General features: G+C 45.9%; 1 protein-coding gene across 1 annotated transcript in view; it reads right to left on the reverse strand.

Moving 5' to 3' along the window:
- Positions 1-689: 689 nt before the first annotated feature.
- Positions 690-18,252, reverse strand: part of WDFY3 (WD repeat and FYVE domain containing 3) — a 208,769-nt gene continuing 191,206 nt past the window's right edge. Inside the window, exons 56-65 of the mRNA XM_012647224.1 lie at positions 17,810-17,957; positions 16,590-16,744; positions 15,730-15,888; positions 13,190-13,369; positions 10,109-10,291; positions 8,882-8,978; positions 6,016-6,339; positions 5,282-5,393; positions 4,676-4,873; positions 690-1,388 (exon numbers count right to left, since the gene is read on the reverse strand). Coding sequence (XP_012502678.1) covers positions 1,265-1,388; positions 4,676-4,873; positions 5,282-5,393; positions 6,016-6,339; positions 8,882-8,978; positions 10,109-10,291; positions 13,190-13,369; positions 15,730-15,888; positions 16,590-16,744; positions 17,810-17,957 — 1,680 coding nt within the window. The 3' untranslated portion in view covers positions 690-1,264. The remainder of the gene's footprint in view (positions 1,389-4,675; positions 4,874-5,281; positions 5,394-6,015; positions 6,340-8,881; positions 8,979-10,108; positions 10,292-13,189; positions 13,370-15,729; positions 15,889-16,589; positions 16,745-17,809; positions 17,958-18,252) is intronic.

Consider the following 18,252-nt stretch of genomic DNA (forward strand, 5'->3'; position numbering starts at 1 on the left):
CAGCTTTAAGCCCCCTGGATTTGTGTGTTCTGTATCCAACTAGCAGAACAAATTAAATAACTAAATATTAAAATACTGTAATTATATTCATAGCAAAAACAAAAAAATAGACATCGATACAGTATAAATCTCACTGTTTTCAGGTAGATGACATTAAATGGTAAAGGTTAATTTTAAGCAGTTCTGACGTGATCCAGTTTTACAACAAAGTTTATATGTTAATTCTGTACACTTTTTTCTTTTTTTAACCTTTTCTGAAAATAAGATATATCAGAACATTAGTGTCACCAAAGACACACACTTATCATGTTCTATGCGAGAGAAGCTAACTTGGGGTCACATGCAGATGTATTTCCATTGGTCGAGGCAGGGGTCCGCGTCCACCTTGGCGCAGTGCTGCGAAGGTGTGCTTGGACCAAACGGCCGTCCACGCACAGATTTGAAAGGGGCCTCGTTACGTAAGAACAGCACTGAGGTGGTGCGTAGCCAGGTACAAGACGCCCAGATATTTCCAGTTTATCTCACGGCTGGACTCCCGTTCTCCCACGCCGTTTCCTAGCGAAGGTCCACGTTATTTTGGTTGCTAGCCTAGCTTAGGTGGAGATACCGCGGGCAATTGAAAGAAATGACATCAGGCACACAGGCTGGGTTTGAAAGGAAAAGACAAAGACTACAGATGATGTCTTTGAGGATTTAAAAAACGTATTTATAATTAATAGGTAAGTGAGGGATGTGAGACGAACCATAAGTAGTTCATTGAGTTAGTTGGTTTAGTTTGAAGTTTCATGTTACAGGCAGTTAAGTCCTTATTTAGAAAAAAAAAAGGCCTTTATACCTATTTACAATATATATATAGTTTACTTGCAAAGAAGTCAGATTTACAACCATTTTCTAAAAGCCTTTTTTTGGTTGTTGTTGGTTTTTCCAAATAAGGATAAGTAGCTCTATAAAAATGAGATGCAAGAAAAGACAGTTAATAAGTGAAGATTTTTCTCTTGGAGACAGCTATGGTTATCAGGGAGAACTGGATATTGAAAACGTCGCTCCTAGGAACCACCTCTGTTCCTCTTGTGCCGTTCACCTGAACAGCGCCTGCCCCTTACTGCACTCTACACCCGTTTTATTCAATGATCCCTTTGAACACTTCAAACGCGCGGTATGAAGAGATGTGTAAACGGAGATTGTTTCCAATGCCTTCCAAGCTGTGACGGGGGAACCGGGAAGGGGTCTACAGACCGTGGTCTCCAATCGGCTTGTTGAATCTTCAACAATTTCGAGGCCCATCTTCTGAACCCCTCTCATGCTGTAAGTTATAGTAACAGTTCTGACAAACACGCACTGGGGATGATATTTTCAAGCGTTTGATTTCAGATTGAAATCGACTGCACCTAAAGGAAAGGAGAAATCAATTAGTTATAGGTCTTCACAGACACGCTTGATCACCGGGGCCAAAAGCATCAATAATGGAATGCAAAGCTTGCAGTATGATGCCAAAGGCCATGTTGGTTTGTTTTGTGGTTGACCAGGACTAAAAGGAATGCTGTATTATTTGTTTTAGTCTCTGAAGAAAAGTAGTGTTAAACCAGGGAAGCTATTTCTTTGATTGAAGAGAATTTAAAAAACAAAAAACAGAGTTAAGCTTTTCCTACACAATGAAGCCAGGGGGTCTGAACAGCTGTGTGTGAGGCAAAATTGGTTCTCGTGGCCTATAAACTTAGGAAGTATGTCAATGCCTTTACTTGGACCTTGACATTTTTTCCTTGGAAATTAGAAGACTCACTGCCCATTTGAAAAGAAAGTTTGATCACTATCAAATTCCTTTGTGCTTTTAAACATTTAGATTAATCCACTTGTCAATTATTTCTTAAACAGATAGTTTGGCATTTTTTTGTCTGGTCCAAATGCCCTCATTTCCTTTTTGTTTTTGGAGACAGGGTCTCACTCTGTTGCCCAGGCTGGAGTGCAGTGGTGCCATCATAGCTCACTGTAACCTTGAATTCCTGGGGCCAAGCTATCCTCCTGCCTCAGCCTCCCGAATAGCTGGGGCTACAGGTGTGCACCATCATACCCAGCAAATTTTTTATTTTTAAATTTTTTGTAGAGATGGGGTCTTGCTATGTTGCCCAGGCTGATCTCAAACTCCTGGCCTCAAGCAATCCTCCCACCTCAGCCTCCCAAAGTGCTGGGATTACAGACATGAGCCACTGCACCCGGCCTCATTTTCTATTTATCTTGATAGAATTGCTTGAAGTAGACTGTACTGAAGAGATGTTCTTATTCTTTGAAAGTACTCAAGAGTTCCCATTCCTGGAATAAAGCACGTTATGGCATTAAATCACTTTAAGCCTGGATTTTCACAAGACTGAAATGGAGATATATATTTACTCCATCAATCTATCAATAAATGTGTTTAGAGAATAAATTAAGTGCTCCAAGCTTATGGGGTTTAAAGGACAGTTACTGGACTCCGTGGAAGCCTCAGGAGTGTCAACAGCTCTGAACCAGGTGAGGGCACGGAGAGCACGCACAGGGCCGCGCGTGCCTGCACGGAGCTTCCGCCCCTGCCTGCTTTATCCGCACTGTCACTGTGGTCAGCGTTTCCAATAAGGCCTCCATCCAACAGCTGGTAGCAGTAGATAACTGAAAGAACGCCCTACAATATTTTGAAAACCAGACACTACAAAGAGCAGATGTGTGCCGGTATGGAAACCGGGGTGCTGACTTTCAGAGATACCGGATTGCTAGGTTGTAGAGAGCAGACCTTTCAAAGCACAGAGCGACAAGGTGAGATCCTCTGCCAGCCTCACGGAAGTTCCCGCAGGGAACGGCTGTCAGTGACATGCTGGCCACCTCGTCTCGAATCAGACTGCCCAGGAGAAAAGGTTTCAGGAACAACCAATAATCATAACACCTTTCACAGAACACCTCGTCTGTGCTGGGCACTTCACAGCACTCGCGCGCGTGATCTCGTCTCATTCTCTCAACACTTCTGCGAGGGGAGGTCCTACAATCCACATTTTCAGGTGAAGAAACTGAAGCTCAGAGAGGTTCAGTAACCTGCCTGAGGCAACGCGACAGAGAGTAGCCCAGTGAGCGTTTGGCCTGGGTAAACCCGAGACCATCCCTTTACCGATAAGCCAAAGCTGCCTACGAAACCTCGGCAACTGCCTCGAAAGCGATCATGCAATTTGAGAGTAGTGTGTTTTCTGTGACAGTGTCTCCAATGCACCGCCTGCGGGATCCTTCCTGTCGTCTGGCAGGGAAGGTGAGAACTGTGCGTGCGCATCTGGGACCGCAGTGCCTGGCACAGGTGACGTCCCAGTCAGTGCTGACGGACAGCGGCCTTTTCATAGGGGGAAAAAGATCCCCGCCTCACGTCACACCCCGAAATAAATTCCAAATGAATTAAAGGCCTAAATGTGGAAAAATAAAGCTTTGAAAATTTTACAAGATAATAAACAAGTTATCTTTATGATCTTAGGACAGGGAAAGTATTCTTAAGGCACAAGATAGCAAAAATCATAAAAAGTAACAAATGTGACTACATCAAATTTGAAAACTTGTGTGACAGAAAAAAACATACGCAAAGTTAAAAACACAAGCCATAGTGGCAGAAGATAATCTGAAAGATGTATGATTGACAAGGGAGTAGAGCCCAGAACATATAAAGAACTCAAGGAAAAAAAAAAAAGACAAGCACAACCAAAGGGAAAATGGGCAAGTTATCGAAGAGGAAGTCCAAACAGCCAACAAGCGTCCGACCTCACCAGCACTGCAAGTTAAAACAACAAAGCGCTACTTCTTGGCTATCAGATTGGCAAAAGTGAAAAGGTTTGGCAGGACCAACTATCACTAAGAATTTAAAGAGCTTTCACACCTCGTTGGAGGTGGTGTAAACTATCACTACTATTTTGGAGAGTAATTTGGCAAGATCTAGTTAGGCTCAAGAATAAGTCTACGTTTTCTCAGTTCCATTCCGTCTCCTCTAGAGAAACCCCAGCTGTCTATTATTAACAGAAGGGCATTTGTAAGGGTGTGCACTGTAGCATTATTTACAGTACTGGTGAAATATGGAAAAAAAACCTTAAGACATCATCAAAAGGGAAATAAATTCGGATATATTCATATAATAACTGATAATAGTTAAAATGAATACAGAAGAAGAGTTACCTAAATGAATGGATTTCAAAAACAATGTTGAGTAAAAAGTTATAGAAAAGACAGTATGTTAAGTTGAAACGTAAAGCTGAAAAACACAAAACAACACGATGTAATGTCTACAGAGCAACACGCTCATGGAAGTGAGGGAGCTTGGTGCAAGGGTGCGACTGGCGAGGGTGCAAAGACGACCTCAGACGTATCTATCGTGCATAGATGCAAACAGGAAACACGCAAACATGGACCGTGTCATAGGAACAGATGAAACACTAGCATCTGCACGTTCTGAGTCATGAGTGACCAGGTGTTTGTGATTACTTGTGTGCTTTTTAACATGACAGACATGCTTCGTGTTTCTAGCAATAGAAAAGAACGGAGAGAAAAGCGAAGACGTTTCTGCTAACACCGCATACTGTAACGGGGACACCAGGGCGCATCAGAACCCGCGTGCGGGACGTGATCAGCGCTCTGAGAGTTAATCCATGGGAACCCGAAAAGCACACGTATCTCGTCTTACTTCTGGCAGAAGAGCTGACCACAGTTCCTGCAATGGTGCCGTCTTTCTGTGAGCGAGAACCTCACCGAGCAGCCCGAACAGCTGTCCCCGCCTTCGTCCTTCACCCAGTGGTCGGCGGCGGAGCGCCCGGGCTGGTCACTCACAGACCAGCTGAAAACGCGGCCTCGACTGTCACCGACGAGGATCCTGCTGTGGTCCCTGCAGGAGACATGACGGAGGCGGTCACGGCACGGCGGGCCTCTGCCGTGTGTGGCACGCACCCGAGGCCCTGCGGTTCTTAGCGGGTGTGTGACGGGGAGAGCCCACGCTTCCCCGGGAAGTGTGGATAGAGACGAACACAGAACTGAGCCAGAACTTACACCTCCAGTTCAACTTTCTTTGCCTCAAACCTTGCTGTATCTTTGGAGAACAGAGAGGGCAATTTTTTGTTTTAAATTCAGAATTAAAATCTATTCACTGTTAGGTTTCTTCTTTAGATTCATCTCTTTGACACTAACGATAATGCAGATGAAATCTGCTTTCCCCAAAGACTGGGCTGGAGCGTGTGGCCCTCACTAAACAAATGACTCAGACGGGAAGAGGAGCTGGAGAAAGGCCGACACTTACTTAGAGATGGCCAGAGCGGTGACCTCGGCGGGGTGCGCGTTGTCCTTCCGGTCAAAGGCCGTGTGCATGGTCAGCTTGCTCCTGAACACCAGCTGCCGCTCCCACCGGTACCCTGGAGTGGAGGAGCGGAGGACGTGACGTTCTAAACCCAGGAGAGCCGGCAAGGGGCAAATGTACCGCACGATGGTGGCCTTGAGCGCTAGGGACCTCAACATACAGCGACGGCAGCTTGTCCCGCTCCAGCAGCTGCTGCCTTTTGAAGGTGAAGCAACCTAGCTTGTCATTAATCACTGGCCAGGCTGGAGCACGTCTCATTGGAAAAGACAAACTAAAGAAAAAGGGGCCTCTTCAGTGCAGGAAGATGCATGCGGTTCCTCCCGTCGAGGACCCTGCCTCTGACTCGACTCTGGGCGAAGGTACCTGCCAATGCGGCTTTATTTATTTATTTGTAACGAGTACCCTGGCTATTTTCAAAAGCTTTCATGATCTCGAGATTTGCAAAGAATGCAGTTTCGGTTTGAGGTGCTACGGCCGGCATATTGCACACGCCACTGCACGGCAGAATCTCTAAGTCCCCCTTACACAAGAAGAAACTTAAGAGGCCTTCGTGTGTGGGTGGCCCAGGTCACAGAGCACACCAGGGACGGGGCCCCGAGAGCTGGACCCACCGCCACCATCCACCAACCCTCACACCACTTGGAAGGAGCAAGAATAAATACCGGACTTCAAGTTACCCGGTTTCAATCTGCTGTAATTCCGCACCTCGACGGGGTTGGGGTGGGGGTGGTTAGGGGGACCCTGCAGGTGGGCTCTGGTCTGGCCCTCTGAGTAGTTCACAAATATGAAGCCGTCCTTCTCGTCTAGACTGAGCTGGTCCGACCAGCGCCTGGAGTCGTCGGAGCCGCTGTCGGTGCACCAGGCGGCCGTCGCGCGGCAGGAGGCTGCCCGGGGCCGGTGGCTGGTGCTGCTGGGCTGGCTCGGGGCGTCCTTGGGCTCCTGGCTGACGCTCTGCTCATCTGCGTCCGAATCGCTGCTGTCCTCGTCCTGGGCTTCCTGCCCTGGGTGAAGCATTGGGAGAATTAGACAACACACACACATCATGGTTAGACCCAGCTTTGTCAACCAGTATATTTTCCTACCAGTTATAAGCCACGGTAGACATAATATTTTAATCTAAGGAGAACAAAAAAGAAAAAAAAACGCCAAGATTTTTGGCTAGAGCACAGATAGCCAAAAAAAAAAGGTAGCAGTTCTGGAAGAATTCAGGGAGTACTCTGGCCAAAATCCTTAACTTGGCATTTAATCTTTCACAGTCTGGCTAAAACCTGCCTTTGCCCCACGCTCCCCAGCGCAGTCCAGCTAGCGCCGCGCGAGCGCTCTCTGCGGCCGCTCCGCGCACGCCCTCGGCCCTGCCCGCGCCTGCCTTCCCAGCGTCTTTGCGTTCCGACGTTAGCAATCTTTGAAGGCACGGTTTAAACACTGCTTTCTCTAAAATCTTACCCCAGTATCTCTGGCTCAAAATATTTTCTCCCTCTTCTGGACTTCTTTAATAATTCTGTACCTTTCATGTTCTTGAAATTCTCACCCTAAACTATTATTTTCGGACATTCTTTCTATAAGACAGTAGAGAGAAGCTTGAGAGTAGACGCCCTTCCATATACTAGTCAGTAAGTAAATGACTACAAAAATGAGTGAATTATTGCCAAAAGCTTTAGTTTAGGGTTCTAATTTATGAGAAATAAATATAGTTGGCCCTCCACATCAGTGGGTTCTGCATCTGTGGATTGGAACAACTGTGGATTAAAAATATTTGGGGGGAAAAAACTGGTCTATGGAATATGTACAGATTTTTTCCCTTGTTATTATTCCCTAAACACTTGCCACAGCATCACAACTATTTACATAGCATTTACATCGCTATTAGGTATTATGAGCAATCTAGAGATGATTCAAGGTATATGGGAGGATGTGCATAGGTTATATGCAAATACGAGGCCACTTTATACAAGGGGCTTGTGCAGCCTTGGATTTTGGTGTTTGCAGAAGTCCTGGAACCAACGCCCCAGGGACATTGAAGGATAACTGTACATATGTTGGCAAAAAGGAGAGAAGGTGATAATGAGCATGCAAGCGCCAGCCCACCACACATACATATTTTTTAGACAAATGCTTTATTTGCCTGCCTCCTGCTCATCAGGAGTCCAGTGGACTAATGTGAATCGTTTCCACCCCAGCGGCTTACAATCATGAGCTCTGAGGTTCCCAAACACGCAGCCGTGGAAACGGCTTTGATTTCCAGCAAAGCCCTGGTTTGTCCACCTTTTCACCCTGGCAGGTGCCCGCAGCTCTCGCGGCTCCTACACCATCTGGAGTCAGTCCTTCCTGGTGGGCTGCTCTCCCTCTCTGCCAAACTCCTTTGCCAAACTCTGCCCACAATCCGAATATATAAGGAGGAAGATGACAGATACGCGTCTCCACCCCGAATCTGACCCCTTCTTCTACCTCACTCATTCATCCCATCTTCCACTATCACTTACTTAAAAGCATTGTTCAAGGAAGAGAAAGGGACCCACTTCTCACTGGACCCCTTAATGCAATGTCTGACATAACAGATGACCCCCAAACACGTACTGAACCAATTTTTATGTCCCCAAACACCCAGATAACCTTTGTGGTGGGGCTGCAACTGATGATATAGAAATTTGCATGCATTAACATAACGCAAGGGTTAAAATGGCCTCTCTATGGGGTCTTTGCTGTTTTCTGGCATGGAAAGTAAAGGCTACTTTCAGCTTACAAAGAGGAGTGATTTGTGTCTTTCTAAGCTTCCCTGTATCACTGAAGTAACACTGAATGCTCAGGGTACACAAATTGGCCGTGGACAGACCACCTGAAGGTCAAACTTAAAACCCTGGTCCTTCTTGGGAAGCCCCTTGTACACCAAGGGGCGCAGCTTCTCCCGAGATGAGCAACACAAAGCACGTCTCAGCCTGGTTTCATGGTATTGTTTCTAGTCATTCTGTACAGAAATCAAAATCTTTATATTTCACTCAAAACTTTTACAGTGCTTCACAAATGACAGACAGCGGACTACAGGTCACTAGGCTCCAGTGCAAATTAACGCCCTACCCGAGCAGGCCGGGTGGGCACTAGGAAGGGGGACTCTGGTCTGACTCTGTGAACAGCTCACAAACCCGATACCGCCCTGTCACCCACGCCGCACTCGCTGGCCACGCGGTGGGCAGGGCCAACGTGGGACCGGGGCAGAGAGCTTGTCTCACTCACCCCACGCTGCGCCCTGCATCTGCTTTATAGTTTCAGAAGTGTGAGCCCAAGCCCCTGGGACCCAGGAAGCTGGTGCTATATTTAGGGTGGAAGGTGGAAGTCCACAAGACACTACCACGCTGAACGTTGCCCAGCAGACCACAGGAAACTCGCACGTCTGCCCAGAGGATTACACAACAGGCCGCGATCAGCTTCTGTAAGCAGTGCCCAGCCTCAGGCTCTTGTTTATGTTGTTTGGTCTAAGTTCATCCACACTGATGTACAGAAAACGAAACACGAAAACGACTGAGCAATTTTTTAGAGAGCGTTAAGTACCTATTTGTGCTTCTGGACAGTCTTCCTGCATTTCCAGGACTTCGACAGGCTCAGGAGCTGGTGTTTCGGGAACTTGCAAAAATTCCATTCTCCAGAACTAAAGTAAGTACGAAAATAAAAAAAGTTAAGAAACAGATTAAAGAAACAATTTACATGGTACTGGATGAAGATGTGTTCTCAGGGTTAAACGGATAACTTCATTTATATTATTCTGTATAAGTAAATTTCCCTGTATCTTGGAAAATGTGTCAGGGGACTGCCTACACGTAACAGCTGTTTCAAAGTAGAGGGAAAGACTGTGGTCAAGTAAGTTTAAAATCACGGTTCAACTTCTTTGTTTCCTACAAAACCTTTCAGAGTATTGCACACACCGACATATACTATAGGTCTTCAGGAAGGCATACAGTAGGCAGAATGCCCAAGCACTTGCCTTATGGAGCTTCTTAGTATCTAATGCTTCACAGGTCTGGCAATGTGACACTGCTCTCGAGAAAGCAGGCTGTGGGGTGGGGCGTGTGCTCGTATGTGCGCGCTCTGTCTGGAGCACAGGGTGCGGTGTGGGGGTGGCTCACAGCCTGTCTCTTAGTATGTGACCATGGCTGAGGAGGGTGATGTCAGCTGCTCTTGGCTTTTACAAAGAACACAATTAACGAAAAACAGGCACAAGAGATAGAAAAAACTCAAACATCTGAATAGACTACAAAGGCAAATACTCCGTTGATTTCATTTTCTGTAGAGGCCCATCACATAGAAATCTAAGAAAAGGATAAACCGTATCTAGGTTCCAGGTGAAATTACCTGGGATCCCAGCCAGGGAACGGACCCTGGAACGATGTTCGAGCCTGTGATTCTCTGTCCAGAAGAGACTACTCCTGCTTACTCTGTTTTCCCTAGGAAGCCATGTGATAGGCGGAAAACCCAACATTTACGCAGCTCACATTTTTAGCAATCCCAGTGTGACATGGCGCTCGTGTTTAAGTGGCCTTCTTGTGTCAAGCTGTCAACTGGTAGCAGCACTAACAGATCTACTTCACAGGAAGAAAAGAGGCCAAGCCTCTGATATTCCTCACGTCTGATAATACAGGGGCCAAGGCTTGTTTGAATCGGAGCGAGTTTGCCAAACAACGTTACAACCCGCTCAGGTGTCCTTAAACCACGGACAGCTACAGGTTTCAGGTAAACCAGGGCAACAGATACCCTGACGAGTTCTTCTCTCAACTCGCTCACCCGAACCACTCCGTCGGAGTGTCCTGTCACTATGACGTTCTGCGTGTCCCATTCGTTCATCTCTGACACGCAGCAGCAGACGATGTGCTGGCTGCCGCCCGTGAACGTGTTCACGCTCATGACGGGGTTTCCGTTGATGCTCCACACGTGGATGTAGGTCCCGGCGCAGGACACGATGTCCCCCTGGGAAGATAAAGAAAAACTCTTCGTTCTCTTCACTCCCTTCATGTTGTATTCTGGTTTCAAAAACAAATTAAATCCTTTGCCTAGATCTCAAAAAACCTTTCGGTCCTTAGACTAGTGGCTGGCGGAGTCATTTCTGGGGTAACCTGTAATGCAGTGTTTGCTGAACTAAAAATACCCTGAACACGGGCTTCTTTAAGAATTCAAAGCTGGACGTCGTGGCGCGGGGATCGCCAAGGGAGCCTGGAGGTAGGTCTACGTCCCTGGCGGACCGCTGAGCGGAGTCTGATTCCGCAACGAAACCGTCTGTGATCTGAGGAGATGAGGAGCTACTCTTCTTCCTCCTGTGGTTAACAAAATCTATTTATACCTTTCGTTTAGAGGTGGGAATCTACCTACTTTTACAAAATGAGTCCAAACACCAAAACTACAGGATAGAAGAGAAAATTTTCAGATGCAGTTATATCTCTCTCTTCAATAAATGAAATGACGAAATATTGGTAACACCGTACTATCCTCCTTTAAAATTTGTATTCACCGTAGGGGTGGAGGGATGTGGAAAAAAGGAAGAAAACTGGTACATGGGTCACTTCTTGGCAGACTTAATAAACCCTAAGACTCCCTGAGCTGATAACTCACATTTTCAGGAGTTCCAAAGACAGAAAAGAACAAGCTTTTTCTTCTCAAATTCTATCCAACCTGATGAGAACACGACTCACTCCTGCTAAGGGAAGTAAGGCGCTTTCTGAAGCATCTACCGTGTGCCAGTTACTGTGGTGGACACTTGCACATTCCAGGTTAACCCTGATAACCACCTTGGGAGGTCAGTTATCACCAGCCCCGCTTTGAAGGATGAAAGTGCGGTATAAAGAGCTTAAGTGATCTGCTCAGTATCAGAGTCAAGATTTGAAGCCAGCACTCTCTAGCCCCAAAGCTTATACACCGGACTGTGCTTGCCCTCTCATCCGCAACAGAGCCGGTGTCATGAAGGGTACTAGCCTGAGAAAACACCTGGTGAAGTTCAGTGTAGTCAGGAGACACATGAGAACCTACAGAAATTTGGAGACGGTCAGCAAAAGCAGAGGACTGAACGCTGGACAGCAGCACCAGTGCGAGAAGGAAGGTAGGGGGAGGATGAGGAGGAGGACGGGGCTGGTTCCAACCACGCCTGCGCTGCTCCCTCCCTGCTGGTCCTGCTGCTGCTCCTTGTCCCATCCCCACCCCAGCTCCTCTTCCACCAAGATGGCAAAAATTAAGCCAAAACACAAACAAGAACGATACTCAGCAAAGCTTTCCTATGTCTACCTCTGTACTGGTCACTGAACCATCTCCGGCTGTGAGCGTCAGCAGCTGAGTTTTAGTTAGTGGCTTCAGTCTCTGCAAGAGGCAAGAGACAGCCGCTCTGTTCTGCACCAGGCAAGACTTTCTTTAGTTACTCGGGGCGGGGGGGCCTCAATTAGAGTGCATTAGCGTAAATCCTGTGGTTACGAGGGCTAAGCCACAAGGAGAATTATTGAAGGGCAGCTGCAAAGTAGCTTTGGTCCAAAATATAAACGGCAGTAAAGCGGACTGGATACTGCTTGGAGAAACATGGCAGAAACAGAAATGTTTTCGAGAGTTATTAAGAGATTACAAAAGCAGCTTAAAAAGAAAAAATGCTTCTTAGGTACCTGCAGTAACTACTGCAATCCCATGGGTGCACATTGGCTCAAATAGCAACTGACTGTAAATAAAGTTCTTAGGATTTAGGAACGACTTCAAAACAGAGTGCTCTAAATAACGGGATCAAGCATTTGACCCAGAGTAACACCGGATCAGAGTGGCTCTGCAGCACCCACGTTTTTGTAAAGCTCTTTAGGCGCAAACTTGGAAGGACTAACCCAAAGCGTTGTTCTGAAAACTTCAAACCTTTCAAATACACCAAAAACTAAGCTGACTCTATTACCCCGGCACGTCTCCCACGCTTCCCAACTCCAGCTATTCCTACTACTATCCATTAGACTCTCTCGGCGCCAGTCACTAGAACCGAGTTTCTTTTTTCTTTTTCTTCACGTGGCTACAAAATACCTGACTAAATGCATAACTTAGTATCTTCGCACCCTTCAGAAGGAAAGCTGCCTGTGTGGTGACGATATGAGCATCGCGCAATGACACGGGTAGAACTACTCTGTGTCACGGGGATGGCCCTGGGTAGGGGTCAGGGAAAGGGGGCTGGGTCTGTACAGCTAAGAAGTGAGGAGGCTGAGGGTGAATTCCTGCTGACTTCCACGGCCGGTCTGCGCACGGAGGCATCATCTACATTCTAACGCAGTAACCTGCCCTTGGACACAGGGGCCTTGGTCTTTGTAGACCTACCCCTAGGCTCCCCTGCTCACCAGCTCATCTTAGCAACGGTGCCCCTCTTGTCCACTCCAGGTGGGCTTCGTCTGTGTGGGGGGCTCCTAGGCCAGTGCATTCATTTTATCCTGACATTTCATCTATTTATATATATAAGATTTATTTCCAAGAAGAGATAGTACCCTTTGATAACACTGGGGTCTATTTTGCAAACAGCTCTGTAACAATCTTTCTCGCATTTGGGTACCCAAATTGTTACTCTTTTCACTTTACGCAGTAAGTGAATCATCTGAATATATTCCATTAAATATTTCAACAAATTTCAAACATTTTTAACAAATCCTACAATTCCTTGTTTTTAAAAAAGTGTATTCTAGAATGCTTTGTTTTATTTTAACCAAATTTTGCTTTCTCTTTAAAGTATGCAGCAGTGAATGGATTTTAATGTAAAATGGCTCATAGGTTATCAACTTAGAAAACACTCAGAGCTGTTTTTTATTCAGTGTGGCCAGAACTGCTTGTTTTCCTAAACATAAAGCAAGTGCACGATTTACGACTTACTGTTAACTCGTTGATGCAAAGAGCAGAAACCGGAGCTCGATGGCCTCGGAGCTGGGTTAAAAATGACAGTTTGTTCAAATCCCAAATGATGCAGGTTCGATCGCGGGACCCGCTGACGATTATGTGATAGGCTAGTGACGCTGTGGTGCAGGTGACGGTGTCCGTGTGGCCAAGCAGGGCCTACAAAGAAGAACAGAGAAGCATCAGGCCGATCGCCGTGACAAGGCTCTGCAGTCACTCCTCAAGCTCCTGGAGGCGTCGGGAAATGATGGCGCCCTGAGCAGTGGTGTCTGGGGAGTCTGGGGGCCGGTCCTTTCCCTCCTGCTGACGGCCCTCGCCTCATCCTACAGAGGGAAGAGAGAAGTCTGGAGGATTCTGGAGGCTCTTCTCTCCATCTTCACGTCACTTCTTTCCTGGTCTCGGGCCAGGATCTTAGAAGGATGGGGGAGTGTCGACTGCAACCCAGCCTGGGTTTCTTCACACCATGTCTATTACGGGGCCCAAAGACACAGAATTTAAACTCTGTATCTATTCTTTTACGCCACAAACTTCTGTTTATTCCATTGTAAGGAGCTACAGTGGATGATTTATGTATTTATTTTTTGAATGCAGACTGTGAGAACCACATGGTTGCAGCAGATATTCCTGGAAAGATGAAGGGAAAACATGGCCCTGGCGCGTCACTATGCAGACGTCCTGCTTCTGAATGAGACACGTCTGAACGTCTGTGCCCAAGAGGGATTCCTTCTTCAAACTAGAATAAGAACTCTTCCCTCTTGCTGGAATATGGAGAGAAACAGGACCCAGATAGATGGCGGTGTGTGAAAAGGAGAAGGTATTTTGAAGAAAACGATTCAGGTTACTGCTAGCAGTTCCCGAGCACTTAGAACGGGCCGTCGGCCCTGGCAGAAGAATACACTTGCTTCAACAGAGTTGGCTTAAAACTCTGGTCACGTAGACGTCTCTATCGTATGCTTAGCAAAGCCCAGAAGACTGTTTTAAGTAAGAAGACCTTTTTACTGGCACGTTAGGTTCAAAGCCCTTTTTTAAACGGAAACTATTTTTAAGGAGGAGAGTGTGGATCAGGAAACGCACTGCCGAACTTGTATCTGTTCACGTTGAGACTGTCCATCTCTCCATGCGGCCTGCCTCACACCCAGCAGCCAGCAAGTTTCCGGCTTGTAGAGATGGTTCGATTCTACGTTGAACAAAGGGTTTGATTCTTTCCACAGATATTTAAGACACCATTGTTTGATCGGGTTTGGTTTTAAAATAGCTTTGAAGTCAGAACTGAATTTGAACCATGGCTTTATCAGTAAGTGTGACTGTGGGCATGTGTGAACTCTCTGTTTTTCAGGTGTAAAACGGGGCTGATAACTACCTTGTAGAATTGGAGTTTTATGGTTTTAAAGTACCCAGCACAGTGCTCTGAACATAGTAGGTGCTCAATAAATGATAACTAGTATTGTTATATTACTTTTCAAATTTGTATCATTAAAAACACTTAGATGTATGGTCTTTATTACAAAACACCTTATGGTAAATTCTCTTACAAATTAAATATGAAGAAATGGCTTACTTATAAAAGGATTATTGTTTTAAGTGAAAATAGTACAATTAATTGTACTATTAATAATACAATAGTATAATTAATTAGTACAGGTACATAACAGGCAATCAAAAATACTTGTTAATAATTAAATCATCTTGGGCCGGGCGCGGTGGCTCACACCTGTAATCCTAGCACTCTGGGAGGCCGAGGCGGGAGGATAGTTTGAGCTCAGGAGTTCCAGACCAGCCTGAGCAAGAGCGAGACCCCGTCTCTACTAAAAATAGAAAGAAACTGGCTGGACAACTAAAAATATATATATAAAAAAAAATTAGCTGGGCGTGGTGGCGCATGCCTGTAGTCCCAGCTACTCGGGAGGCTGAGGCAGGAGGATCGCTTGAGCCCAGGAGTTTGAGGTTGCTGTGAGCTAGGCTGACGCCACGACACTCTAGCCCGGGCAATAGAGCGAGACTCTGTCTCAAAAAAAAACAATAAAATAAAATAAAATAATAATAATAATTAAATCATCAAGGGTCCCACTGAATATTATCATGAGTTTATTAGCATGTCCTTAAGGATATGACAAATGAGGAAAAAGAAAAACAAAGACTCAAAGATGTAGTGGTCTAGCTGAATGGAAATCACCCTGGAAGGAAATTAGTATGAATCAATAGCAAATATAATTTGGTTTGCAAAATTCAACTTACACATAATTCTGAGAAACATCTGTATTACTTAAACATATTAAAATACGTATTACCTAAAGGAAACTTTCTTTGGATTTTAAGAAAAGGACCAGCTTAGATCATTTTTAGAACTAGCATATTCTGATTTACCTTTCTTAAAAAAGTATTTCTAGCAGAAGAACATTTTTAGGTTTTGTCCATCATGTCTGAGGTACTTCAGCACTAAGGAAGCTTTTCGGTTCCTACAGGGCGCGGGCAGCCGAGACGGAACACGCCCGTCTTTGCGTTTTCTGCACGCTCCGTACCTGCTTGAGCGTCAGCGTCTTGGCCTTTTCTTTGGAGGTGCCCATCTCCCACACGCACACGACCGTGCTCGTTCCGCCCGTGATGACCAGCTTGGGGTTGGGGCAGATTGCACAGAGAATCTGGCCCCACTCAGACAAACACTCATAAACAGTCACGGCCTGTAAAATAAAACAGACGTGGGACACACAGGCCATTCAGTGCCACAAACCTCTGAAACGCAAGGAGCAACGCTGAGAGAAGGGGAAGGGCGTCCTGCAGGCACCTGGCTCCCGTCCTGGGCTGGCTTGTTCTGGCAGCACCTCCACCGAAGCTCTCCCCTGAACCGCTCTTACAGCTTCCATCATCACGGACTGCGGATTCTATCCAACCCACATTCGGGAGGGGACTGTCACAGGGCACTAAAGGGTCACTACATATTGCCTCTCCAAGAGACACTGATGGGACTCCAAACAGTCGCTGCTGCTTCTCGTGGGATGATGGGGTGACAGGTTTTTTGTCAGCTTGTTTAGACGACTAAAATGAAAAGCGGGCCAGATGGTAACTCGCCAAAAGGAGGCTATTCTGGTTGGCAGAAATGCTGAGCACCTTGCTGGCGAGGGTCTCTTGGAGGAATTCTTTGAGTGGGAAGGGAACTGCTAGCCCCTATCACATAACTTTCCCAAAGAGGCTTGTTCTGCAGGAAAGATGACTTTTCTACTAGCTTCTCTATCCCGATCGCATTCAGTGAGGCTCTCCTTTCCTCTGGGCTTTGGAGGAACAGCTGACAAGCCCTTGTACTGGGTTCTCCCCACCCCATTAACCGGGACATCCAGGCCACGAAAGAACAAGATTCAGCGAACACGCGAGAAATAATGCAAACCTTGTCCGACTCGTAGGTTCCCAGTCTGCAGCTGAGGTCTGCGTAGCCCCAAGCGAAAGTTTTGTTCCAGGTTGGTGGGATGAGAACCTTATTCTGTTCTACTGCAAGGATACCTTTATCTGTACATACTATTTGTCCCACAGGCTCTTTGAGTTCTATAAAAAAACAAATGATTACATTAAGACAGGGACAGGAAAAGCTAACCTCATTATCCCATAGGGGATGGTATAGTAATCTCACACACATGTTCATACCAATCGAGCATCCTGACACCTCCATGAAGACTAAATGATCTTAGAAATAGAGCTTGGCCTTGGAGTCTCCCACAAGACCTTCTGGGCAGGACGCTGGCCCTGCCAGGTCCCCTGCAGGGCTTCCCTCCAGCCTTCCTGTTACTAGACACTCTGCATTCCCTCAGACTACAAGGAGTGATCTGGGATGCTGCCTAGAATGTCACAGGGACACAGACCATCCATTGGTCTCTGTCTTCGCCACCTCCCAAGTTACAGCCGCCCTCAGACCTCCTGAAGGAAGGCCGTGATGTTCCCCAAAAGGCACGGACTTCTTGCCCCACCTCAGAACGCTACCAACCACGGTAGTCCCCCAGAACAGTTGCTGGGGAGTGACTAAAGCTGGCACAGAGCAGGGTACGTAATGAGACAATGGCACAGCGTGGCAGCCGACCAAGTCAGCCAGACTTTGATGCTTTAATTCTTGGATTTTTTTAAGTGACAACTTCAAGATTTCACAAAACATTTTTTCATTCTAAGGGGAAAAAATCTACTTGAAAAAATGCTTTTAGTTATCTCATTAGACCATCAGATAAAAGAAAGATGTCTTTTTATTGGCATATTTAAAATACGTCCTCTAACTACTATTTCTGATAGGCAGAACACATATATACACAAATGAAAAATGAGGACAAATTTTTTTCTACATATAAAGTGGTAAGATTCTGATATTTTAGAGTTTTGACTATCTTAACAAGAAAACTGATCGGTTCTTTCTGATGCAAAATCCAACAGGCCAAAAAAAGAAAACAAAGAAGAAAAAGGAAAAAAAAAGAACACTAACAAGTATTCAGTGGCTTAACACAAAACGTATAGTACTTATGATACAAATCACACTACTGTGAAAAGGCAAATTTGTTACTTCTAAACCAGGATTATTAAATAATCTCATCAAATTATGAATCAAATGTTTATTTCCCATCATCTTACCTTTCACAGGTGTTAGAGAAGGCCTCAAGTTGTCCAGATGATGAAAAAAGATCTTGTCACTCGTAGACCCCGGCAGGACCGAGATGCCCGCGTTGTCTCCGTTGAGTCGACTCCTCACTCTCTTCGGTGGATGAGGTTTTTTAAACAACTGGTGCGAAAGAAGACGACAGTTTATAATGAAAGAGGACATTTACTAAGTCCTTTCGTATGCCAGGCATTATGTCCTTATTTCACTTGAGCTTCATAACACCATCAGGTACTATGTTATCCCCATTTTATATCTGAGAAAAGAAATTCGAAGAGGCTAAGCAGGCCGCCGGAGAGCCCACACCTTAATAACTAGAGGCGGGACTAGGATACTAAAGCTTGGGCTCCTGTCGTGTTCTATGCTGACTTCTTAATAACTTTCCTTGAAAGTTAATCTACTCCAACTACAGCTGACT

Source organism: Propithecus coquereli, unplaced genomic scaffold (assembly GCF_000956105.1).
Source record: "Propithecus coquereli isolate 6110/MARCELLA unplaced genomic scaffold, Pcoq_1.0 Scaffold26, whole genome shotgun sequence".
Classification (NCBI taxonomy): Eukaryota; Metazoa; Chordata; class Mammalia; order Primates; family Indriidae; genus Propithecus; species Propithecus coquereli.